The 22,433-nt window shown below is 61.6% G+C and overlaps 11 protein-coding genes across 11 annotated transcripts; 4 read left to right on the forward strand and 7 right to left on the reverse strand.

Annotated features, from left to right (window-relative positions):
- Positions 1 to 195: 195 nt before the first annotated feature.
- On the reverse strand, positions 196 to 1,922 carry RHTO_01570 (NLI interacting factor-like phosphatase; the record flags this gene model as incomplete). Its single annotated transcript, XM_016415251.1, has 4 exons — positions 196 to 395; positions 475 to 586; positions 667 to 792; positions 873 to 1,922. The coding sequence occupies 4 exons, from the start codon at positions 1,920 to 1,922 to the stop codon at positions 196 to 198; spliced, it is 1,488 nt and encodes a 495-aa protein (XP_016272629.1).
- Positions 1,923 to 2,782: 860 nt separating this feature from the next.
- On the reverse strand, positions 2,783 to 3,864 carry RHTO_01571 (Allergen V5/Tpx-1-related family pprotein; the record flags this gene model as incomplete). Its single annotated transcript, XM_016415252.1, has 3 exons — positions 2,783 to 2,935; positions 2,991 to 3,384; positions 3,503 to 3,864. 3 exons carry the CDS (start codon positions 3,862 to 3,864, stop codon positions 2,783 to 2,785), a joined length of 909 nt encoding a protein of 302 aa, XP_016272630.1.
- A 1,809-nt stretch (positions 3,865 to 5,673) lies between these two features.
- RHTO_01572 (protein of taurine catabolism dioxygenase TauD/TfdA family) lies at positions 5,674 to 7,072 on the forward strand (the record flags this gene model as incomplete). The annotated part of the gene is made up of 3 exons (XM_016415253.1): positions 5,674 to 6,019; positions 6,157 to 6,413; positions 6,479 to 7,072. The coding sequence occupies 3 exons, from the start codon at positions 5,674 to 5,676 to the stop codon at positions 7,070 to 7,072; spliced, it is 1,197 nt and encodes a 398-aa protein (XP_016272631.1).
- A 297-nt stretch (positions 7,073 to 7,369) lies between these two features.
- Positions 7,370 to 9,731, reverse strand: RHTO_01573 (aspartyl-tRNA(Asn)/glutamyl-tRNA (Gln) amidotransferase subunit B; the record flags this gene model as incomplete). Its single annotated transcript, XM_016415254.1, has 9 exons — positions 7,370 to 7,823; positions 7,899 to 8,298; positions 8,386 to 8,500; positions 8,573 to 8,657; positions 8,724 to 8,836; positions 8,924 to 9,084; positions 9,156 to 9,297; positions 9,382 to 9,458; positions 9,554 to 9,731. The coding sequence occupies 9 exons, from the start codon at positions 9,729 to 9,731 to the stop codon at positions 7,370 to 7,372; spliced, it is 1,725 nt and encodes a 574-aa protein (XP_016272632.1).
- Positions 9,732 to 9,951: 220 nt separating this feature from the next.
- Positions 9,952 to 12,328, forward strand: RHTO_01574 (C2H2 finger and ankyrin domain protein; the record flags this gene model as incomplete). Its single annotated transcript, XM_016415255.1, has 4 exons — positions 9,952 to 10,300; positions 10,385 to 10,936; positions 11,008 to 11,114; positions 11,249 to 12,328. The coding sequence occupies 4 exons, from the start codon at positions 9,952 to 9,954 to the stop codon at positions 12,326 to 12,328; spliced, it is 2,088 nt and encodes a 695-aa protein (XP_016272633.1).
- Positions 12,329 to 12,583: 255 nt separating this feature from the next.
- RHTO_01575 (uncharacterized protein) lies at positions 12,584 to 14,842 on the reverse strand (the record flags this gene model as incomplete). The annotated part of the gene is made up of 5 exons (XM_016415256.1): positions 12,584 to 12,697; positions 12,856 to 13,194; positions 13,275 to 13,499; positions 13,577 to 13,720; positions 13,892 to 14,842. The coding sequence occupies 5 exons, from the start codon at positions 14,840 to 14,842 to the stop codon at positions 12,584 to 12,586; spliced, it is 1,773 nt and encodes a 590-aa protein (XP_016272634.1).
- Positions 14,843 to 15,201: 359 nt separating this feature from the next.
- Positions 15,202 to 16,248, forward strand: RHTO_01576 (NmrA-like domain containing protein; the record flags this gene model as incomplete). Its single annotated transcript, XM_016415257.1, has 4 exons — positions 15,202 to 15,439; positions 15,501 to 15,727; positions 15,791 to 15,890; positions 15,950 to 16,248. 4 exons carry the CDS (start codon positions 15,202 to 15,204, stop codon positions 16,246 to 16,248), a joined length of 864 nt encoding a protein of 287 aa, XP_016272635.1.
- Positions 16,249 to 16,410: 162 nt separating this feature from the next.
- RHTO_01577 (protein of CHD5-like protein family) lies at positions 16,411 to 17,229 on the reverse strand (the record flags this gene model as incomplete). Its single annotated transcript, XM_016415258.1, has 4 exons — positions 16,411 to 16,604; positions 16,674 to 16,856; positions 16,915 to 17,080; positions 17,146 to 17,229. 4 exons carry the CDS (start codon positions 17,227 to 17,229, stop codon positions 16,411 to 16,413), a joined length of 627 nt encoding a protein of 208 aa, XP_016272636.1.
- Positions 17,230 to 17,450: 221 nt separating this feature from the next.
- On the forward strand, positions 17,451 to 18,992 carry RHTO_01578 (transcription initiation factor TFIIB; the record flags this gene model as incomplete). The annotated part of the gene is made up of 5 exons (XM_016415259.1): positions 17,451 to 17,616; positions 17,681 to 17,722; positions 17,964 to 18,382; positions 18,455 to 18,768; positions 18,839 to 18,992. 5 exons carry the CDS (start codon positions 17,451 to 17,453, stop codon positions 18,990 to 18,992), a joined length of 1,095 nt encoding a protein of 364 aa, XP_016272637.1.
- Positions 18,993 to 19,263: 271 nt separating this feature from the next.
- Positions 19,264 to 20,111, reverse strand: RHTO_01579 (uncharacterized protein; the record flags this gene model as incomplete). The annotated part of the gene is made up of 2 exons (XM_016415260.1): positions 19,264 to 19,656; positions 19,716 to 20,111. 2 exons carry the CDS (start codon positions 20,109 to 20,111, stop codon positions 19,264 to 19,266), a joined length of 789 nt encoding a protein of 262 aa, XP_016272638.1.
- Positions 20,112 to 21,376: 1,265 nt separating this feature from the next.
- Positions 21,377 to 22,174, reverse strand: RHTO_01580 (uncharacterized protein; the record flags this gene model as incomplete). The annotated part of the gene is made up of 1 exon (XM_016415261.1): positions 21,377 to 22,174. One exon carries the CDS (start codon positions 22,172 to 22,174, stop codon positions 21,377 to 21,379), a length of 798 nt encoding a protein of 265 aa, XP_016272639.1.
- Between the last annotated feature and the right edge of the window lie 259 nt (positions 22,175 to 22,433).

Here is a 22,433-nt window from a genome sequence, read left to right on the forward strand (position 1 = left end):
GCGCGCGGGAAGTGGCCAAACAAAGCCTCCAAACAATGACAGCACTACATCGAGGGTAGTGACTGCAACTGAGCGAGGAAAGCGGGAGCAAGCACACCCGAAAAGGACCTTCGCAGCCTGGGGACACCGCTCTCCTCTCACCTCAGCGCGCTCCGTACCAGCTGATACATTCCGTCCAGATACACTCATACACAATCACCGCATCCTCCCCCTACTCGCGCCTCCCGCAACCATCCCAACCCCTCCACCTCCAGACTCGCGTTTGCCGAACCCGCGCAAGCCAAGGACGCGGCGGACGTCGTTGGTGAAGCGGAGAGAATCGAGCATGGGGAGGAGGTCGAGGAGGCATTCGTCGTTGGGGTCGTTGATCCAGCCCTCAATGGGGATACCGTTGGCTGTGCGGTGCGGAGGTCGCAAAGGACGAGCGTAGACGGTCAGCTACGGATCCCTCTGTGCAAACGCGAGCGCACGCACCTTGGTTTACAGCATAGCTTGCGGGCGAGTTGTCGACTAGGCAGACACGGCTGAGATCCGGCTCGACGACCGTGAGGTCCTTGACGTATGAGCCATTGCGCGGCATGCAGTCCTGATTCACGTCCGATGACGAAGGTCAGTTACTGCCCACAGACGAGCTCAAGTAGACCAAGGGAAAGCACGCAGACATACCGCACGAAACAACCGCGCAGCGACCATTCCTCCGCGCCCGTCTCCGCCGTCGAGCCAGTCGATGACGGGTTCGGCGTACTCCGGCAGGGAAGCGGTGAAGATAACGACGGTGTACCAGGACGAAACCTGTCCGGTTTGCCGGCTACTCATCAGCTCCGGGCTCGGAATGCGAGACCGCCCAGTCTGAAGGTAAGGCTCGCCCGCACCTTTCGCAAGAAGAAGTCCACCCAGGGCCGCTTGTAAACCGTATACACGGTGCTGCGTCCATCAAGCACGACCTCGACAACGCGCATCTTGAGGCCCTTCGGCGCCCGCCGTGCAAGCGAGCTAGATTGCCGCGAGGTCGAGTGGATGAGTGTCTCGTCGAGGTCGAGGACGAGGGTCTTTGGCGTGAGGCGAGGAGGAGGCTGAGGAGCGCGGGGAATGCCGGGTGAGGGAGTGGGAGAGGGAGACGGGGAGAGCATGCGGGAGTCGGAGGGAGGAAGGGAGCGTTGCGAGAGGGTCAGAGCGAGGCTGACGAATCTCGTCCGGCCTTTGCCTCTCTCCTCGTCGCCGTCCGCACCGTGCTCGGTCGAGAAAGTCGGTGCGAGAAGCGCGTTGTAGCCGGATCGAGGGGAGTAGGGGAGACCGAAGAGGGAGAGGAAGCGGCGGACGAGGACGTAGATCGAAGCGGTGATGCGGAACGGCCACCACCGTGCGAGGCGGGTCATCCACGGCCAGGCGGGCGACGAAGAGGCGGGATGAGGTTTGCCGGAGAGGGTTGACGAGTCGAGCGGAGGTTCCGGGTCCCGCAGCGCGACTGTGTCGTTGTACACCTGGGCGACGGGTACCTTCTCGTCGATGAAAGACGACTCAATCCCCTCGTTTCGCTCGAGTTCCGTCTTGACGGTCGCGCCGTCACGCAGCGGATCCTCCGTCGCGAGGATAGCCGCGCCCTCCGCACCCCTCGCCTTACCCTTCCAACTCGGCCGTCTACTGGGCGGTACGATCCCGATTCGCGGCGGTCCAGCAGCGAGCCCTTCCTCGTTCTGCCTTCGCTCGACCTCGCCGGCGAAGTCGCCCCGCCCCTCTTCCGCGCCCCTTCGCCGTTCCTCAGCCTCCATCTCGTCCATCTGCACCTGCACAGGTACATCCGACGCATCCTTTCGCGCGGGAGACGCGACACTGGCAGAGATCGGGAGTTCCGAGGTGCTCGCTCTCGGACTAGGAGGCGGTGCGGGTCGGAGGGTCGAGAGAAAATACTGCAGAGTGTTCATGGCGAGTCGATGGACGGGTCTGGCGGGTCAGGAAGCGAGGAGGAGAGGAGGTCGAACGTGCTGAGAGGGGGTCGGCGAACAGGCGGGGTTGGGTTGGGGCGAGAGGGCGGAAAGCAAAGACGGGCGGCGGTGGCGGGGTCGTGAGATGCAGGTGGTTCGTGAGAGACTGTCACACTCAGCAGGGCATCCGTTCGACGAGGTGAGGGCGACGAGAGTCCTTGGGGAGGGCGAGTGGGATGGGGCCGAACTCGACGGCGACGGCGCGAGATGGGCTGGCTGGCGGGTCGCGTGGGTCGTCAAATGCACCCTCGTAGTGTCTGGCTACTCAGTCGTGCGGTCCAGAGCCTGCGCGTGTCGGTGGGCACGTTCGTTTGCGAGAGGAGATCCGGCGACGAAGAGTGACGAGCGTGAGATGGAGCCGCGGGGTGCGAAAGCGATGGAATGTGAGGAGACTGTCTTCTGTAGCAGGAGGCGCGAATACCAGCTTCACAGCGAGATGTGAGCGGTGTGGTCGAGAGGAGAGCGCCGGGAAAGCGACGTCGTCAGGGTCGGCAACGAGGGACATCCTCCTTTGACGACGAGGCGACGCGGGCGCTGAGGTCGAGATGCAAGGAGAGTATACGAACCAGCCGGAAAGCGAGCGAAGCTGCGGAAGCGGGTGAACAGCCTTCTCGCCGTTTTCTCCTCCCTCTTCTGCCCGTACATGCCGAACTCAGTCAATACGGACGCGTTGCATCTAGAGGGATACAAGAACGACGTTGCGGATGCTGGAGAGTCCATACGGACGAACGCGAGGCGTCCGTCGTGGATGTTGCCGCCTGTTCGCCCTCATCGAGGCGAAAATCGACGTCGACCACCGTCTAAGGCTGGACGTTCTGCGCGAACTGGCCGATAACGTTGCCCGTGTCGTACTCGCAGACGAGGAACTCCGAGTTGCCGTACTGCGCATCGAAGATCGAGCCTGGCGCGCAGACTTGGAGAGCGCAGCCGAGTTTGGTCGCCGACTTCCACACCTGCACGAGCTTGAGGATCAGCGCAAGCTCAACGACAAGCTTGAAGACCACGCACCATCTGCGTAAAGTGCGAGTACGTCGGGTTTGCCGGGTCGTAGTTGGGCGCCTCGTCCTCCCACAACTGAATCCCCGCCAACGCAGCCGCCACGCCCGTCCCCTCCCCGGCATTCGCAGCCAAGTTCTCTCCATACGGCCCGACTGCGCCCTGAGAGTGCTGGAAAACACAGTGCGACGCCCAAGAAGCCGCAGCGTCGGCCTGGGTCTGCGACCAGGTCAAGGGTGCGGCGCCGTGCAGAGCGCGGAAACGGTTGTGTTCGTCCAAAACGGCGGTGCGAATGTCGGCTCCTGCGGTGGAGGTCGGGGCGGCGGAGGTTGTAGTGGTTGTGCGGGAGGAGGAGGATACAGTCACGAGGGGCGAACCAGCGGCGGAGGTGGTGGGCGCGCGGGTACTGCTATGGCGTAGGCGTGCAGAGTGAATGATTCGCATTGACGGCGGCAAGAGATATAAGGGAGCGCAAGGAAGCGTCAGCACAGATCGAACGAACAGAAGAACGGAGGAAGACGCACGTCGTCGTCGCGGCGCGACTAGTCGTCGTCGCAGGCCTGCTCGTCGTGGTCGCACTACTCGTGGGCGGCCTACTCATCGTCGTGGTCGTTGCAGCCCGACTGCTCGTCGTCGTCACAGGCCGACTCAACGTCGCCGCCGAGCTCTTCGGGTTGCTCACTGGCGCAGGATAAAACGTCGGCCCCGCACTCGTCGCAGTCCGATCCTTCCAGAGCACGCGAGTGATACTGCGGTCCTTGAAGAGGACGCGGCTGATGGGTGCGGAGGTGGTGGCGCGCTTGTCGTGCTCGATGGGGGCGGGGGCGGCGGAGGTGCCGAGTGCGTAGAGGAGGAGGGTTGCGGAGGAGAGGGTGAGGGTCTTCATGGTGTCGGTCGAGGATGGAGTGTGTCGGAGGAGAGGAGGGTGAAGTAGAGAGGGAAGAGGTGGAAAGGCGAGTCGGAAGTCGCTGCGTCGACGACTGTGGCGGGGCTGCGATGTCTAGCCGCTTAAAGTCGCACTCAACGTCTACCGCGCAACGAATGAAGTCAGTCCTACGCCGTCGAAGCGAGTCTCGATGCGCCAGTTCGCTCAGAAGCGACGGGCAATGAACGCACAATCGCTCAGAGAGCCGGGTAATGAAGCGTGGCCAAGCGGATGCTAGCGCGTGTAGGGGCTCTGGAAGGTGCCGAACGAGATGCGGCGGTTCCGTCAACGTGCGAACGAAAGCGCCACTCACGCAAGGTCGTCGCCTGTGAGCGGGAGGAGGACGAGCGAGGTCGGACGCGTGCGAGTGAGCGGTAGAGGGCAAAGCAGCGAGCGAGCACTTCCCAACGATCCCTTGCTAGCGCGCCATCCCTCCCTCGAAGCCAGCGAAGCCGTCCACCTCGCCCAAAGAAGCCTTCCTCATCCGGAGGGACGGCGCGATGGTCGACTTCTTTGCGAGCCAAGCGCCGGCTGAGGAAACGACTGGGTTCCGCGTACGGTCCCGCTACTGATAGGCGTCTGCGTGCGCTCATCGAGGCGCTTGGAGGCGCGTGAGGGCGAGGGCACCGCTTCATCAGTTAGTGAGGCGGGAGGGAGGAAGGGCGACGATCGCGTTTGACGGCGGGCGAGTGTCCCTGGGGCGTTTATGGGTAGCCCAAATGGCCGTCACTTCGTCTGCACGTCTCCGCGATCCTGCGTCGTAGCGTTTGCGCCTTGCGAAAGTCGAGGAGGAGGAGCGGGTCAGTGAGCGTGTACGAAGGCGTTCGTAGCCACTCTGGCGCAACGCAGCGTTAGTTGACGAGCACATCGTCACCGACAGCGCCTTCCAGCCGGTCCAAAGCTGTGTGCGTGGCGAGCGAGACGTCAACCGGTGTCTTCATCCGCTCTTCGCTCTTCGACCTCGACAACACGCCTCACTTGCATGCTGGCTTGCTAGGTACCGCTCAGAAGGCTTTGGCCATGCCCGTCAACCTGCTTCTCGCGCCGCGCTCTGCCCCGTGAATTGCTCTCCTGCTCCTCGACCCGGGTCCATCTCGCCAGCTATGCGCTTGACCACCCGCCGGGGACGCTGTGCGGCGCGGTGCAAGACGTCGTAAACGCGTCAAGGAAGGGCCCGCTTCCCGGAGACCGCCCAAAAACCTGCTTCACCTCGACGAACGGCTTCCTTTCCTCAAGGACGTCCCGCTCCACTCCCCCACGCTTGCACTGCTTCCGCCCGCGTCGAACGAAGGCGGCGACGACGATCTCGAGGCGATGCTTCTTCTCCGCAGCTAGGAGACGGTATCACGACTGCCCCTCCGCCTTTCTCCCCTCATATTGCGTGATTATCGGTCAGAAGGGACGAGGTGCGTCAGCTGTCCTCGACTCGCCGACGCCCTACTGACACGTTCGCTCTCTCCCACACACTGCCTGCTTCCCTCTGCGACGCCCGCTCGCGACACACCGACGCCGTTTTCTCGCCCTCGGCACGTGACCTGTGCGCTCCAGACCCCTTCGAGGCGGCCCCGACTTCGGCTCGCTCAAATTCCCTCGCATTCTCTTCCCTCGACCTCTCCGTCCTCGACAGCGAACGCACGGCAAACGAGCGCGACACTGCAAATTATCGACGACGAGCGACCGCATCACCCGCCTCGAACAAGCCCGCCCTCGAACCGCTCGCTCATCGCTTCGGCACGCGACTCTTTTGTTTCCCGCGCACTCAGTCAGCCCATGGCTACCGCGACGACCACGACTGTCCCGCCCTTTGCGGCCAAGGAGACGCTGTCGCTCCCTCTCAAAGCAGACGCCGCGCCCTCGCACGCCCAGTCAGCCTCAGCCGCCGCCGCGGGTCTTCCGACGCCCCCTCTCACACGACCCTCTTCGCCCTCCCTTTCTCGCAAGGCAGCCACGCCCTATGCCCGCCCTTCGACACACCACCTCGACGAGTACCGGGCCGCCGAGTTGACGCCCGCCATTGGTCTCCAGTTCACGCGCGAGTTGCAGGTACGGGACGTGTTGAGGCTGCCTGAGGACGACCCGAAGCGGGAGGAGATGCTCAGGGAGCTGGCGTACCTCAGTGCGTTGCTTTCGCTCGTTCACTGTTGCGGAAGTCGAGAAAACGGATGTTGACCGGAGGTTTGCTTTGGCCTTCTTCCTCTCCATTCCCGTCGACACCTCGTTGCACATTCTGCGACTTCCTTGCCAATCTTCCAGTCTCCTTCCACGGCGTCTGCGTCTTCCCCGCGCAAGACCTCACGCCGGACGAACTGTCCTCCCTCGCCCTCGCACTCGGCAAAGCCTCCGGCGCACCCTCCGACTCGAGCCTGCACATCCACCCCACCGCCGAGCTGGGAGAAAACGGTCGTCCGACGGTTGGAGCGATCTCGAATGTTGCGGGAGCGATGGGACGGCAGATTAATTTTCAGGATGAGCGGTCGGCGTTGGCGTCGCAGGGCATTCACTCGGACATCGTGAGTTGCCACAGCGAGCTAATCAGTCTGTTCGGAGCGAATATTGACTTTCCCTCGCTGCGCAGTCCTTCGAGCAACGCCCGGCACGCTACTCTGCCCTGCGCATGACGACCTTGCCCCCGACTGGCGGCGATACGATGTTCTACAGCTCCTACGCGCACGCCTCGATGCTCTCCCCCGCCATGTTTGCCATGCTCTCCTCTCTCTCGGCCATCCACTCCGGCCGTGTCTTCCGCGACCAAGCGCGCCGATTCGGATACGACTTGCACCTCGGTCCGCGCGGAGCGCCCGAAAACGTCGGCGACGACTTCGAGGCTCTCCATCCCGTCATTCGCACGAACGCCGTGACGGGCTTCCATGCGCTCAATGTCAACCCGACTTTCACCGAACGGATTGTCGGACTCACGCTCGACGAGTCGCGCGCGATCCTCGACTACCTCTACAAGGTGCAGGCTCAGGCGCATGACGCGCAGGTACGGATCAGGTGGGAGAAGGACACGTTGTGCATCTGGGATAACGCGGCGGTCCTTCATGCGGCGACGTTCGACTTCAAGGGCCATGAGCGGTCGGGCGACAGGACGGTCTGCGTAGGCGAGAAGCCGTACTTTGATGGCGCGAACGGGACGACGAGGAAGGAGGCGCTCGGGTCGGTCGTCTAGGCGGCGCGCGACTTCCCTTTCTCTCCCTCTTCCCCTCGCTCGCGTCCTTCGCCTTTCGCTCACTCGTCGTGCCTTCCCTTTCATCTGTGCATTGTTGTCGTCTACCTCCCCCTCCTTCATCCCTCACCCTCCCACAAAAAGCCGTTTCAACCTCGGCCCCCCTCTCTCCTCTCGCTCTTTATACCCACGCATCACGGTCCTCCTTATTCTCCCTTCTCAACTCATGCTTGTTGGTCTCAACTACCCGCACCCAATCGTTTCTTGCAAGTCGTCGTTTCCACCCTCGCACCTTGAGAGCTACACGCCCAATCGCCGCCCAATCTCCTCCGCAACCCTCCTCGCGTCCGCTCGGCCCTTTGAGCGCTTCATAGCCTCCCCGACGAGGCGCTGGATGACCTTCGTTTGGCCAGCGCGGATCTTGGAGACTTCGAGGGGGTGGGAAGAGATGATAGAGTCGATGAGGGCGGTCAAGTCGTTGTCCTGGGCTGCTGCGTCGGGTGCCGAGGAGGACGGAGACGGTGCAGGCCGAGCCGCGAGTTCCCGTCTCAACACCTCCGCAAACCCACCCTTCCCTCCCCGCCCCTCGCGCGACGCAGCGACGTACTCGCCCAAAACCGCCTTTGCCTCCGTCCCATTCATCCGCTTGCTGGTCACCGCATCAATCAGTGCGCCGAGGTCTGAGGGAGAAAGAGGCGAGGTGGAGAGGGTGCAGGAGTTGCGGGTTAGGACGCCGAGGAGGGTGTGGATCAACCTGCCCACCCCACCCTCTGCATCAGTGCGATGTGGAAAAAGAAGGGAGAAAAGAAGGCAAGAAGGGAAAGCGCACCAATTCATGACGACCTCTGGCTCCCTCGCCTCGCCGCCCTTGACAATCTCCTCAAACCACCTCACCCCGACCCCCTGATCCCCCTCTCCCTCCGCACCTTCCTCTCCCTCCCCAAGCGCCACTAAAACTCCCACTTCCCTCCTGCCCAATCCATACGTCTCGCGCACACGTTCCTCCCTCTCAAGCGGTAACTCGCCTACCTCCCCCCGCAACTTGCTCACCAATTCCGCTGGGACAGCGAGCGGAGAGAGTTCGGGATCAGGCATGTATCGGTAGTCGGGAGACGACTCTTTCGAGCGGAGGTGGAAGGTTGAGAGGGTGAGGGCTGAGAAACCGAGGGTTGAGGACTCGACCTCTTCGCCTTTTTGCAGGAGCGCGATTTGCCGCTGAATCTCGGATTCTGCACGGGGGATGCGACGAGTCAGTCTCGAGGGAGGAGGGTCGGGAGGAGGGAGAGAGGAAGGGGAGGGGAGGAAGGGGGACAGACCGATCGCTGCACTAATGAACCTCACGCCGTTGAGGTTCTTGACTTCGCACCGCGTGCCGGAACCGGGTGACGAGAGAGGGGAGACGGAGACGTTTACGTCGCAGCGCAACTCGCCCTGCAGTGATTCGCGTCAGCCGTTTTTGGAGGAGGCGGGGAGAGAAAGGGAGGGAGGGCAAGGGAAGCGCACCTTGTCCATATTCGCCCCACTCACTCCCGAGCTCCTCAGAATACTCTGCAAAGCCTTGACGAACGCCGCCGCCTCCTCCGGACTCCTACGCGAATTTCCCCAGCCAACATCAGCTTGGGAGGGGAGAGGGGGGAGGGAAGGCGCGACGAACCGCATATCAGGTTTCGTGACGATCTCGATCAGCGCTGCACCTGCGCGGTTCAGGTCGACGAGGGTTCCTGGGCCGGAGGGGAGGGAGGGATCGTGGAAGGATTTGGCGGTGTCCTGTGCGTCCCCATCCGCTTCTCTAATCAGTCTACTCCACTCGAACGAGAGAAGGGAGAGAGGAGGAGAAGGAAGGGCGGGACGCACCTGCTCCAACTGGACCTGTTCCAATCTCACAGTGAAGAACTCGTCCCCCTCTTCCTGCTTCGCACCGCCCTCATCTCCCGCTTTCCCCTTCCCCTTCTTAGCCCCTTTCGAGCGTAGAGGAGGGGTACGGACGCGCACGTATCCGCCCGTCGCAAGTGGAGCTGTCCAACCCGCACACAAATACAAACTACATCAATCTCCCTCTCCCTTCAGAGAGATCGCGTAAACGTACAGTAACGCTGCGTGATCTGCCACCCAGGCGTCAAGTCTGGATAGAAATAGTGTTTCCTGTCGAAGCGCGAGAGGGAATTGATTTGGGATTTGAGCGCGAGGGAGGCGAGGAGGGCGAGGCGCAGGGGTGTTGGGTGGAGAGTCTGCGCGCGAAGGTGTTGCATTAGTTGGGGAGAGAAAGGGAGGGAGGTAGGGAGAGGAAGGAGGGGAGGGGAAGAGGGACGGACGGGGAGCGTGCCGGGCAAGGCGGCGTCAAAGGGCGCGACGTGTGTGTTGGGCGTCGCATCGTACGTCGCCGTCTCATCTGTGCGCGTGACAAGCCAAACCCGCACGAGCAAGCGAGCGAGATGTCAACTCCCCCTCCTCCTCCTCGAGAGGATGAGCAAGTCCTGTACGCACGGGAGAAGAGTTTCGGATTCCCCTTGAGCTGTACGTGCAGTTCGAGTCCGATTGTGGGCTGCCACCCTTGCCACCGCGTGTCGTGGCGTGGTTGGAGGGGTGCGGCTGTCGAGGCGGTGCGGTGTGAGGCGGGCGAGGGAGCGACGAGGGCGAGGGTGCGCAGGCGAGGGCGGGGCATGGCCAGCGGGAGACTAGTAGCTCTGTAGCTACTTGGTAAGTTCAATAGCGAGTCACAGTCGTGTTAAGCGAGTCAGTCTCCACTCGACATCCCTCTCCTCAACGTCGTCCTCGTCCTCGCTCTCACTCTCACTCTCACTCTTCTCTTGCCAGGACAGCGGCGTGCAGCCATTCACCGCACACTCTCACGCTCACTCGTGCTCCCGCTCACCCGGGCACACATGTCGTCTGCCACCCGCCTGCCCGCCTCTCACCTCTACCTCTTCCAGCTCCCGACTGACCTCATCAACCACCTCACACCGCGCCAACTCGTCATCCCGCCAGACCATCCCTTGCACCCCTCGAACCGCACCGCCGAACCCACTCCTGCGACCCAAGACCTCCCACTCGGCCTCGATGACGGCAGGAGGGGAGGAGCGTACACCTGCGCATTGACGGGCGCGTCGTTCGATACGCTCGAGGGGTTGAAGCAGCACTACAGGACGGACTGGTACAGGTACAACGTCAAGTTGAAGTTGCAGGGGAAACCGACACCCGTGAGCGAGCAGGCGTTCAATCAGCTAGTCGAAGGTACGTTGGCGCTGCTCTTTCCCTTTTATCCCTGTTGAAGGGGAGTGAGGAGATGCTCATATAGTGGTTGACGGGGGCGCGCAGACCTATCCGACTCGCTCTCTGGCTCCGACTCCTCCCTCTCCGACAGCGACTCCTCCCTCTCCTCCTCCTCTCCCTCCTCTTCCCGCCCCACTACCAGCACATCAGCCGACCCCTCCCTTTCCCGCCTCCTCGCCAAAACAACCCTCTCCTCCCCCTCCCCCTCCGCCCTCGACGACTCAGACCTCGACTCGGCCCTTCTCGCCGGTCCCAAGTCGCCCCTCGAGTGGTTCGACGCGCCCACCTCTCCCGAAGGCTTAGAAACGCAGTATGGGATCCACCGCGCTGCGTTGCCTGAAGCGGGGGCGCGGAAGAGGTTGCTCCCGAGTAAGGAGGAGGGAGAGGCGGTCCTTTCTGAACTGCGCGCGCTGCAGCTGCCTGAGAAGGAGGGAGAAGGAGGAGAGAGGAAGTGGACGATGCTCATGTTCGGAGGAGGACACTTTGCTGGATGGGTCATCTCCCTCCGCCCTAAACTCGTGAGTGGCTCCAAGGGGGGAAAGGGGAAGGAGCGGGAAGTGGTGGTTCTTGAATCAAAGACGTTTCATCGGTACACCAGTGCGTCTTCTCCCCCTCCCCTTTCCTTCGCCGACCCGGACGGTATGACTGATAAGGATGGGCCTTGACAGCGCGGAGGAAACAGGGAGGTGGACAAGGCGCGAACGACGCGGCGATTGGGAAGGCCAAGAGTGCGGGAGCGCAGATTCGCCGACACAACGAGGCGATGCTGAACGATGTGCGTCTCGTTTCGCTCTCTTGTCCTCGTCGTCTCTTCCCCCCTCTCGCCCTGGCTTCCAGACGACGTGGGTGGGGTTAGTCACGAGGAAAACGAAGCTGACGATATCCGTCGCTGCATACGCGCGCTCGCAGGAAGTCGGCGCGCTCCTCACCTCCTGGTCCTCCCACATCTCCTCCTCCTCCCTCATCTTCCTCCGCGCCTCGAAATCCTCCTACAAAACCTTCTTCTTCCCTTCCTCCCCCCTCGTCCGCACCGACCCGCGCATCAGGGGCTTCGGGTTCCCTACCAAGCGACCGACCCTGAGCGAGTTGGGCAGGTGTTGGGCCGAGTTGACGAGGGTCAGGGTGGGGCATCTCTCGAGGGGAGAACTGGAGGCGCTCGATAGGGAGTACTTGAAGTCGATTGCGCCGCCGCCTGCACCGGTGAGGAAGGAGGAGAAGGAGCGCAAGGAGGAGAAGGCGGAGGAGCAGCCGAAGCTCTCGAAGGAGGAAGAACTCGTCCGAGATCGCTGGACTCGCTTGACGGAGATGGTTCGCAAAGGACGCCTCGACTCGACGCGGACGTTTCTCGACAAATACGGCGCCGACCTCTCCCTCTCCGGCGAGGTGTGGGGCGTCTTGCCAGAGTGGATGCCTGAAGCGCGTCAGACGCCCACGCTCCTCCATCTCGCGGCTGCGGCTGGACAACCCCAGCTCGTGCGGTTATTCCTCGACCCGCCCTACAACGCCTCGCCCTACCCATACCCTCCCTCTCCCTCTCCCACCTCCCCAAGCAAAGTACCCTACGACCTTTCCCCCTCACGCCCAACACGCAACGAATTCCGATTCGCGTTCCACCGCGAACCGGAGAAGTGGGATTGGAGTGGGAGGGGACGGGTGCCGGGGGGTTTGGATGAGAGGGTGGAGAGGGAGAGGGAGAGGAGGGAGGAGGAGAAGCGTGAGCGTGTTAGGGCGCGGGAGAGGGAGAGGGAGGAGCAGGAGCGGAAGAGGGAGGAGGAAGAGAGGAGGGCAGAGGAGGGGATGAGGGAAAAGGCGAGGGAGCTTGCGGCGTCGGCTGCGGGAGGGAGCGGGCCGAAGAGGTTGGGAGGAGGTCCGCCGATGCCGGTCAAGGAGCGCGAGAGGGCGGGATTGAGCGAGGAGCAGAAGATGAGGGTCATGAGGGAGGAGAGGGCGAGGGCGGCAGAGGCGAGGTTGAAGCGTTTGGGTGGATGAGTGGGCGGACGTGTAGGGCGTACGCTGGAAAGGTGGAAGGAGGCTTTGCGCTTGATCGTTCGAACGAGTGAGAGTCGACGGATGAGCAAGCGACTTGGGGCTGCACAACGACTTGCGAAGGTTTGGGCTTTCCGTTCTCTCGTGAAACTCGTTCTCGCCGCGATATCGACATACAAATTCGAGTGATACAGTCTAATCGCCTCTAAGTGAAAGATCAGGTCTAGCAGGAGAAGAGGAAGGAGAGGGTGCTGCGGCCTAGAAAGCCCTCGCCGCCTGTTGCGCCGCCCAGGCTTGCGGAGTTGTCCCGTATCGGCGGGCGGCTCGGAGGGAGATGCGAGAGAGAGAGTGAAGATTGGAGCTGTGCTGTGGCTGGGCAAACAAAGCGTCAGCAAGGCGAGAGAAGGCTGTAAGGAAAGTTTAGACGTGCCGTGTCGTGGATCCGCGAGCGAATGAGCAGCTGCGCGTGACGACCCTCATCAGTTTGCACCACTCCGCCGTGAAACATCACGAAAGAGGAGAGAACGCACCACGCTGTCGATGGCCGGCAGCATCTTCGTCTTGCAGTACCCCTCGATAAGCTCGATCCGCACGTTCTCCAGCCGCTCCCAGTCTTCGAGGAAAGCGCCACAGTGACGCTCCCAATAGCTTTGAACGGCGCTGAGATGCCACGACCGCATCCGCGCGTCGTGCGGCGTTTCGGCGCTTGACCAAGTTGGTCGCTTGGCGTGGTGCTCGAGATATTCGTGGCGCCACTTCTGAAGCTTCTCGCGCCTGGTGACGTCAAGTTCATAGAGGGCGATGACCGACTCGAGTCTGAGGTCGTAGACGTCGAGGACGGCGTAGCGAAAGACGGACTCCGGATGCGGCTGCGAAATCCACGAAAAGTTGAGCTCACGCATGAGAGGGCTGGTCAAGCGAGAAGTCTCGCAGAGGAGGCACTACGTACCACTTCGTCGGGACCGCGAGGGCGAGCAGCCTGCTTTACCAAGGAGTCGATGAGGTCCAGCGGGAGGGAAGCGAAGAAAGTGAAGGGGATGGCGGTCTGCAGTTCTGACATGCTTTGGTTGACGACATGAGGCAGGTGCAGCATGACGGCGGCACGAAAGTGCGAGAGAAGGCGGAGATACCGTCCGCCCAGTTCGGCGTTGACGAGGAGGCGGTCATGCGAAGGCTGCGAAGAACGACATACACGCCTCAGCGACACTTGCAGTTGGGCGAGGAGTAAACGGTACAAGAAAGCAGGCTCACCAGCGGTTCACCGGGTAGCCAAATCTCGATGTAGTGCAATTGCTGCAGGAACGCGTCTTTTGCCGCCGCTGAGACTTCGTTCACCCGGCTCGGATTGGGAAACGCGTAGTGGACCTCGAGGCGTGTCAAAGCGGCTTGGAAGCCCTTCAGCGCAAAGTTCCGTCAGCTTTTTGACGATCGGAGGTGAAGGATGCCTCGCACTGCAGGTTCTTGTTCCCCGTGCTCTCTGGGAACAGGCAAGAATGCATTCCCGAGAGCCTAACACTGTTGCGTAAGCGATGCCTCAACCCGAAAAGCGAAAGAGTTGGAACTCACTTGGCTAATCTCGCTTACGCCGCGACTCGAGACAACCCATGAAGTCAGGCGCCGAAGGGTTGTGTGTACATAGCCCCACATCTGGGGCATCCACCGGTGCCACCAAGCACCGATTGTCGGATCACAGAAGTCCTTCGCGCCGTTGATCACTCGTGAGGGCAAGTACCGCGCCTCCATCGCTCTGACAAGCAGGTCGGCGTCGACTGTGACGCTCGACATGGTCGGGAACGGTGCGTTCGAGTCAAGGAAGAGAAGTGTCCGAAGTTGTGCGGGAGGACTGCCACGCGCGAAAAGTGGCAGGTCGTCGGCTGGTGTCGGGAGCGCCGCCAGGTGAGCCATTGCTGCTGAGGCAAGGATGCGGCGGAAGCAGGGACGCGGCGGAAGGGAAGAAAGCTCAGCGAGGAACTGGACGTGAGTTCCGCCAACGGAGAGTCCGCGGACACAGCCTGAGCACGGTCGCAGACAGGCACGTCGCACGGAGGTCCACTGCAAGACGCTAGCAAGACGCCTGTCAACTTGACGAAGAGCCTTGCACGGAGCGAGGGTTGAGTCGCAGTCGGGGGGAAGTCGAGGAGGACGATTGGAGGCGGGGGAGCGTGGGAGAGGGTGTGAGTCGTAACAGCTTGTGGGAAGGTTCCCGGTGTTGCAAGCAAAGCATCGCAGGCCAAGCAGATAGCTCAGCGAGGGTGCAAGCGGGTGTGGACGAGGCGAAGGAGGGCGAGGAGGAGGAGCTGATCTCGACAGCTCACTCTTGCCGCTTGGACTGCTCTTGAAGACTTCGGAGCTGCGTACACAGGATGCACCGGTCCCGTCAGCCCCGCCCAGCCCCTTCTCAGCGCGCCGGCGCACCTCCCTCGCCGTCCTCGACTTCTCATCAGCTGGAACGGAGGACTCGGTGGAATGGGCGACTGGAGCAGTGTGCGGTCCGCAGGACGGACGAGGAACGCTCATAGAGCGGACCCTGACCCTGACTCGCCCGGACTCGCGAGGACGGCGCGTAACGACTTGCTCCTCGACCTTTCCCACCACGACGCTCCCGACTAATTTCTCGCGGGCTCAGGATTGCTTACATTGCCTGGTGCCGCCTCAGTGGATCACAGTATCGAGCTGAACTCGCTACACCGCTGCCCGCCTGCTCTCTCACCCTCGGGCTTCGTCTCTTCCCTCTCCCCGACTCGCTTACTCAGGGTGACAGAGCATTTCAATCGCTTTTATGCGGCGCAAACGAGCTGCTGCACTCTCCTTCTTCACTCTATACACCCTGTCAACACACTCTCCCGCCCTCCCACTCGCCCGCTCAAACAACAACAATGCCCGCCCTCTCCCCGGTCACACTCGTCGTCGGCGCAACTGGCAAGCAAGGCTCAGCTGTCGTCCGCGCCCTCCAAGCCCTGCCTCAGCCGCCGCAAATCCGCGCCCTCTCGCGCAACCCGTTTTCGCCTGCCGCACAGAAGCTCAAGGACCAGGGCATCGAGGTCGTCAAGGGCGACCTGACCGACCCATCCAGCCTCGACGAGGCACTCGTCGGCGTCGCTTCCGCCTTCTTCGGTTTGTTCAGCTTCCGTTGAGTTGTGCAACTAAGCAGGGCTGACTCTCTGGACCTGCGCAGTCACGACTCTCCCGACGAAAGGCCAGCCGACGGAGGACCAGCAAGGCAAGAACTTCATCGCCGCCGCTCAACGCGCCTCACTCCCCTTCCTCGTCTTCTCGTCCGTCGCCAATGCCACTCCCACAATTGGCGTCCCTCACTTCGAGACCAAGGCGGTCATCGAGGAGGCGCTCAAGGCGAGCGGCTTGCGGTACGCGGTGGTTGCGCCAGTCGCCTTTGCGGACAATGTGCGTCGTCTGTACTCATCCTCAGCAGGAAAAGCGCGCCGCTGACCCTCTTGCTGCTCGCAGTACCCGACTGAGGCCGGCTTCGCGCTCACGATGGCGCTCGGTTTCTTCGACGCCGCGCTCAAGGGCAAGAAGCTCCAGCTCGTCTCGACGGACGACATTGGTGCGCCTCCAACGCTCCTATACTCCTTAGCAGCACATGCTGACGCTCGCTTCGCACAGGCTACGTCGCCGCTGAGATGCTGAACAATCCGGCTCGCTTCGCCGGCCGCCACGTCGACCTGGCAAGCGACTCTCTCACGATGCGCGAAGTCCAGCAGACCTACTCGCGCGTCCTCGGCCGTCGTGTCTCCAAGGCGTGGCTGCCAGGCGCCGTCGTCGCGCTCATCCCGCACGACTTCAAGCAGATGATGCGCTGGTTCCACGACGTCGGCTACTCGGCGGATATCGCGGCGTTGAAGCAGGAGTTCCCGAAGCTCAAGTCCTTCGAGCAGTGGTTGCGGGATCAGCGGAAGCAGTAGCGGCATTTGACTTCCTTCTCCTCTTCGAACAGACTGTGCCCGTCGTACATCTTAATGCAAGCTCTCAAGTATTCTCTCCTGCGCTCCGTGCGAGAGCCAGACGATGGCAGCGAAGCGCAAGTCTCGAGAGCAAGTCGAACGCTAGTCCAGTGGTCGTGCAAGTTACAGTTCGTTCTTCTCATGCACCTTCTCCTCCGTTCCCGAAGCAGTCACGCCAACCTTGACCTTCTCCTGCTCCTTCGCGAACTGCTGCGCCGTCCGCTCGGCGGGAGAAGGAATAAAGGCGAAGATGGCGGACTTGGTCGAGGTGAGAGTGCGGCGGCAGGCCATCGTCCAGACGGAGACGGCGACAGCGCCTGCAAGATCGGAAACGTCAGCGCAAAGGCGAACGCGAGTGAAGGGATCTCGTGGCCGCGCAAACGCACCTGCGGGAGCGCTGGGGAAACTCAACCACCATCCCAGCGGGCCGAACCAGTTCTTCGGCAGCCAGAAGACGGGTGTGCGGCGGTGGTAGCTCGAGACGATGAAGGGAAGGACGGTCGTGAGAACCCAGAGGGCGGACTTGAACGTCTTGTTGAACTGCTGGCGGTGAGCGGACGAATCGGCGTCTACGAGTTCGACTGGTTCAGCTTCTCTCGCGGTCGCAGCGAGAGGCCTGGCACTCACTGGACGATTCAAGGTCCTGCACGGCCTTGTCAAGCTTCCTCCTGATCCTCGCCCACTTGCTGAACTCGTCCTGCGAACTCGTCGCCGCCAAATCTGCCCGCAATTTCAGGATCTCTGCCTTCTGCGCACGTTGCTGCTTCGCTGCTGGTGCGAATGGCGCATAGATCTGCGGGCGTGAAGCGTTGTGAGCGTGTCGAGAGATGCGAGTAAGTGGGGAGGAAGAGGACGCACGTATCCCGCGAGCGTGTCTGTCCCGACCCAGCCGAGCAGTTCTACGACGAACGTAGTGAGCAGCAGCCACGCAATCAGCTCCATAGCGCCGTCAGCAGTGGTTGACCCGCACACAACCCTCACGTCGCCCCTCTCGCTCGAACTGGTCACTCGTGCTCGCGCTCACACGCTCTGACAGGCTGTTGCTGCTACCAGACCCTCTCACGGACTTGTCTTGAACGACTCGACGCTTCGCCGCTGAGCCCCACGCCCCTCGTCTGCCCGCTCACTCATCGCCCAACTCTCATCGCCACAACCCGTCCGCGATGTCGCTCGCTCAGGCGTTCGCGCTCAAGGTCGATCCGTCTGCGCCTTCGAAGGCAGAAGAGTTCCGTCAGGACCTCAACGTACGGCTAACTTGTCCAGACTGCGGCGACACGGGTCAAGTCATCGAGGAGTTCAGCTCAGGGGACCTCGTCTGCGGGAACTGCGGTGCGCGCGAATGCTCATTGTAGATTGAGAAAGCGGAGCTGACCCCGCCATGCCCATCGCGCAGGTCTGGTGTTGGGAGACAAGGTTGTGGACACGCGGTCAGAATGTGAGCGAGCTCTCCTCCTCTCCTCTGCCCTCCAACTCGACTCGGATACGATGCCAAGTTGCTGCGGTCGGAGGAGAAGGCGGTCAGCACGCACGGGCGGACATGTGGGAGTTCCAGGCGGTCTCAAGGACCTGTCCTGGCGCCGCTCCCGCTGGGAAAACGGCGTGATGGCTCTCACTGTTCTTCGTGTCTGTCAAGTATCTGTATTGAACAATCGGTCTTTCCCCCCGCACGCTCCCAGGGCGAACGTTCGCCGACTCTGACGGCGACGACCCTTCGCGTGTCGGTGGTCCCGCCGACCCGCTCCTCGACAGCACCGATCAGCTCAGCACCGTCATCTCGTTCAAAGACAACAATACGGGAGTCGCGCGAGCACTGCAGATGGCCGCAAGCCGGGTAGCGAAAGATGCGCAGGGCGGAAGCGGGCGAGACTTGCAGGGGGCGTTTCGCGAGATTGCGACCATGTGCGAGGCGATCAGCTTGCCCAAGGCCATCATCGACACGAGCAAGATGCTATTCAAGCGCGTGGACGAGGAGAAGGCGCTGCGAGGGAAGAGCGAAGCGGCCATCATTGCGGCGTGCATCTTTATCGCTTGCCGGCAAGGACGGGTACCACGGACTTTCAAGGAGATCGTCGCGCTGACGAACGTCTCGAAGAAGGTATGTTCGCTCGAGGCACGTCGTCCTTTTCACCTCCGTTCGGCGTTACTGACAGCACCTTTGGCTTTGCAGGAGATTGCCGGCGCTTTCAAGCAGATCGACAAGCTCTTCGACACCTCTTCTCCTCACGGCGCCTCCTCGACCGACCTCGACTCGCTCATCTCCCGAATCTGCAACCACCTCGCCCTCCCCGTTCCCCTTCAACGAGCCTGCTCGCTCTGCGGTCAAAAGACGGTCGACGACGGCGTCCTTGCTGGACGCAACCCGATCACGATCGCGAGCTCGTGTATCTTGTTCGTCTCGACGCTGTGGGGGAGGAGGGTTGACCCTAAGGAGATTGCGAAGGTGGGAGGAGTGCAGGACTCGACGATTCGGACGGGTTACAGGTGCGCGGCCGTCCTCTGCCGTCTCTCGATCTTTCCCACCTCTGACACTCGACGACGCCCTTATCCGCAGGCTACTGTTGACGGTCAAGGAGCGCCTTGTCGATTCGCGATGGTTCGATGCCTCTCGACCAGCAGATCAGCGAGCCGACTGGGCGAACATCACCAGTCGCTCCTCGTCCAGCGCGGCGGTTTCTGCGGTAGGTGAGGACGACGACTACGCTTGAGGCGGATTGGGTGGGCGAGTTGAGGAGGTAGACTGCTTTTGACCTTCGCAATGAACGAGATTGCGTTCCTCGTATCTGTCCGCCTGCGAGGGGATTCTCTGACTTGTGCGCGCTCATGTTGAGCAGAGCTTGCTGACTTGAGAGGTTTAGGGAAGCTGTATTGCACTTTGTGAAGGGGAAAGGGAGGAAGCGACAGTATGAGAAAGGGAGGACACGGCGATGAGAAAAGGTCGCTTCGTTCTTGTTTACTTGACCTGACATCCGTAAGGTATCAGGCAACGTCCACGAGCAGCCCGAGCTGGTCCTTCTCGCCCTTCTCAGCCATGTCCGTTGGCTCTATCGTCGCATCTTGCTCGAGCGGGATCTCCTGCTTGTCGATGGCGTAGACGAGGAGCGCGACAGTCAACGCCACGTGGAAAACAACGGTAGTAAAGGCGTCGAAGGCAAAGGGAAGGCGTTGAAGGATGGAGCGCACGAGCAAGGGCGCTGTTACGACGAGGAGGACATTCGCAGCGATGGCGCGGCGAGGGAGAGGGTGACGGGCAAAGCCGTACTCAGGTTTGCCTGTGATGAAGAATGCATGGCGGCAGAACCACAACAAAGGCAGGCAGATGTAGAGGAGGAAGCAGCCCCAAAGGGCGAGAAGGGCGACGAGGGGAAAGAGCTGAGGAGCATGAGGACCGTTCCGACAAAGCTGAGGACTCCGACTCCTACAAACCACACAACCACCGTGTGCGTGGTTATGATTGCCTTGCCCGCTTCACTCGACTCCGGCGCGAAGAAGTAGTGAACGATCGCTATGAGGAACTCGTAGGTGTGGACTGCGGGGCTCTTGACAAAGGCGGAGGTTGCTGTGCGATAGCTCAGGCGGCCCACCTCGATTGTAAAGGCGACACGCGCCCAGACAATGAGGGCGTCGCGAAGAACGCCGTGCCAGGTAGGCTTGCTGCTCCAGGCGTTCAGTCCGGCCAACTCGATCTCGGTCATCTCCTCGCTGCGTCCCGGGTCTTCAGGCAAGAGCTTCTGTACGGACTCCTCCCAGTCTTTCCTCCAGCGAATCAAGGCGTCGCGGCAGGGTGTAGCGCGAGGGCGGGCGGCGGTGTCAGCGGCGATGGCCATGCTGTGGTGTAGCTGTCGCGTAAGCAATGCAAGAAACAGCCAGTCGCAAGCCTGACGAGTAGAGGGGTTGGAGTGAATGGTTGGAGGGGAAAGAGGCGCGAGTGGGCAAGGCTCGACAGCTGACTCTCTCGGCCCGGCAAGTTGCACAGCCTTCCCGCTGGGCTCGTCACAGCGTGTGGATTGCACAGCAAGAGCAGGGCGAAGAACGACCCAGGTACGATGTCATCAATCTGCCCTGCTCCGCCCCGAATCCTTCTGCCAGTTGATCCAGACGATAAGCGATGCAGTTGTGAGGTAGGTATGCACGAAGAGTGAGACGTGAGGGGCAAGACGAATGTGCGGGAGTGGCAGAAGAGCCAACAGCAGCGATGGAAGAGGGATGTGTGCAAGACTCGCGATGGTTCGCGCCGTGAGGCAAGAAGGCGAGCGGAGAACTCCGGCCATTCCTTTGAAGAGGTAGTAGAGGGTGTAGATGAGGGGTACAAGCGACCCAAGGCACAGAAGGAACCCGGGGAATCCAACAATGATCAGCAGGAAGAGGTTACCAAAGGTGATGCCGCAGACAACGACAGACAGCATAAGGATACCTAGTAGCCAAGAACCGAAGGCCTCGCTGGTTACCACCGTGTAGCCCTCTACCGAAGGCATCGCTTGGTATGGCTGCACAAAGAACTCTTGAGTAAAGGTTTGTAAGGTGCGAGCGATGCAGCGCCAAGGAAGCGATTCGCCGTCGCATGTTGTCAGTGGCAATCCGTCTATTGTGAAGAACTCCAGCCCCAAGCTCAACGCGGTGTCGAAGAGGAGCATGTCGCGGAACAGGCCGACCACCGTGAGGTTGCCATCCCACGGCCAGCACAAGCACGAGTCGTGCTCCGATCGCTCAGTCCGGCTCCTTGGAGAGCTGTCACGCCGCTGTGTCATGGGGCGATGCCTACGAGGGACTGGTCGTGGGTGACGAAGAGCCGGTCGCCTTTGGGTGATGAGGAGAAGAGCGCCACGGGAGGGGTTGCGAGTGCCGGTCAAGGAAGCCAGCAGTAGAAGTGGGTGCTAGAAATCGGGTCCCGCTCTCCGAACAGCCTTCAACGTTGAGCGAGTGAACGGTCGAAAGTCAAAAGGAGAGGAGCAGGACGGGTCGGCGGGTTGGCTGCGTCTGTGCATTCGCTCCTTTCCTTTCTAGTTCGCTGAGAAGGTACGACATTGACATACAGAACCTACGGACGATCCACTCATTGGCAGGCTCATCCCGCCCGTCCACCCTCCTCTCTTCACTCGTTTTTGCCCTGGCCCTCAGCCTCCTTGACCTGCAGCTTGACCGCGCCCGTCTGGCGTCCAGCCCACCACACGAGGTACGCACCCGTTGACGCTGTGTAGATGACGGCGCAGGACTTGGAGTCGAAGCGGACGGGGAGGAGGGCGAGGAGGATGCGGATCGTAAGCGGAATGATGGGAGTAACCCAGAGGGCGCGCAGGCGCGTGTGGCTGGCAGGTGGGGTAGGATCAGAGGAGACGACCTTGTTTGTCTCCAATACGTAGGTGAGGTAGTGGACGCCCAGGGCAACGGCGAAGAGCATATGAAGAAGAGTGACAAGACCGAATGCGACGGCAAAAATTCCCGTGGCGATGGAAAAAATGAGCACAAGAAAGAGCAGACAAAGGATACCAGTGCCCGACGTCGCGACAGCTGACAAGAGCGGAAAACCTGCACCCGGGTCGTTGCGCGGGAGTCTGTCAAACCAGTACGCAGCCACCTCGCGCCATAGTCCGGAGAAGTCCTCCACCATCGGGCGCAACGTGTCAAGAGTTAATCCGAACATCGCACGCCCGGCAGCCAGCAATATGCAGACGAGGACGGTATCGCGGAGGAAGCCGAGCACGGTGGCCTGCCCATTCCAAGGCCAACAGAGCTCGGGTGGGTCATGCGGTGATTGAAGCTTTGCCGCCGTCGCAGGCGTGGTAGCTGCGGTGGGGCTGCTCATGGATGTGGGAGCAGTCGGGACTGGGAGAGTTGCGGGAGCGAGGGGAGGCATGTGCGAGAGCGTGGCGCTGGTTGCGGCGGTCGACATGGCTCGGATAGAGTCTAGCTGAGCACTTCGCAGAGTCGCAGCGGGGTCGAGCGAGGCTGCGAGTGAGGAGGAGCGCAAGAGGCGGGTCACGAGGAGCGTGACATGGCAATGTCGTCCCCTCGCTTGATGAAAACGCTGATAATGCCTGTGAGTATATCAGAAGCTGCCTGCGAAAGCGCGCGAGCGAACTGAGGAGACCTCCGCACGCTTGCTTTGGCTTTCCTCCTCGCTCGCGTTCTCGCTGCCCAAAGGTCTATCG

This window comes from Rhodotorula toruloides (genome assembly GCF_000320785.1).
Source record: "Rhodotorula toruloides NP11 unplaced genomic scaffold Scaffold14, whole genome shotgun sequence".
NCBI classification, from domain to species: domain Eukaryota; kingdom Fungi; phylum Basidiomycota; class Microbotryomycetes; order Sporidiobolales; family Sporidiobolaceae; genus Rhodotorula; species Rhodotorula toruloides.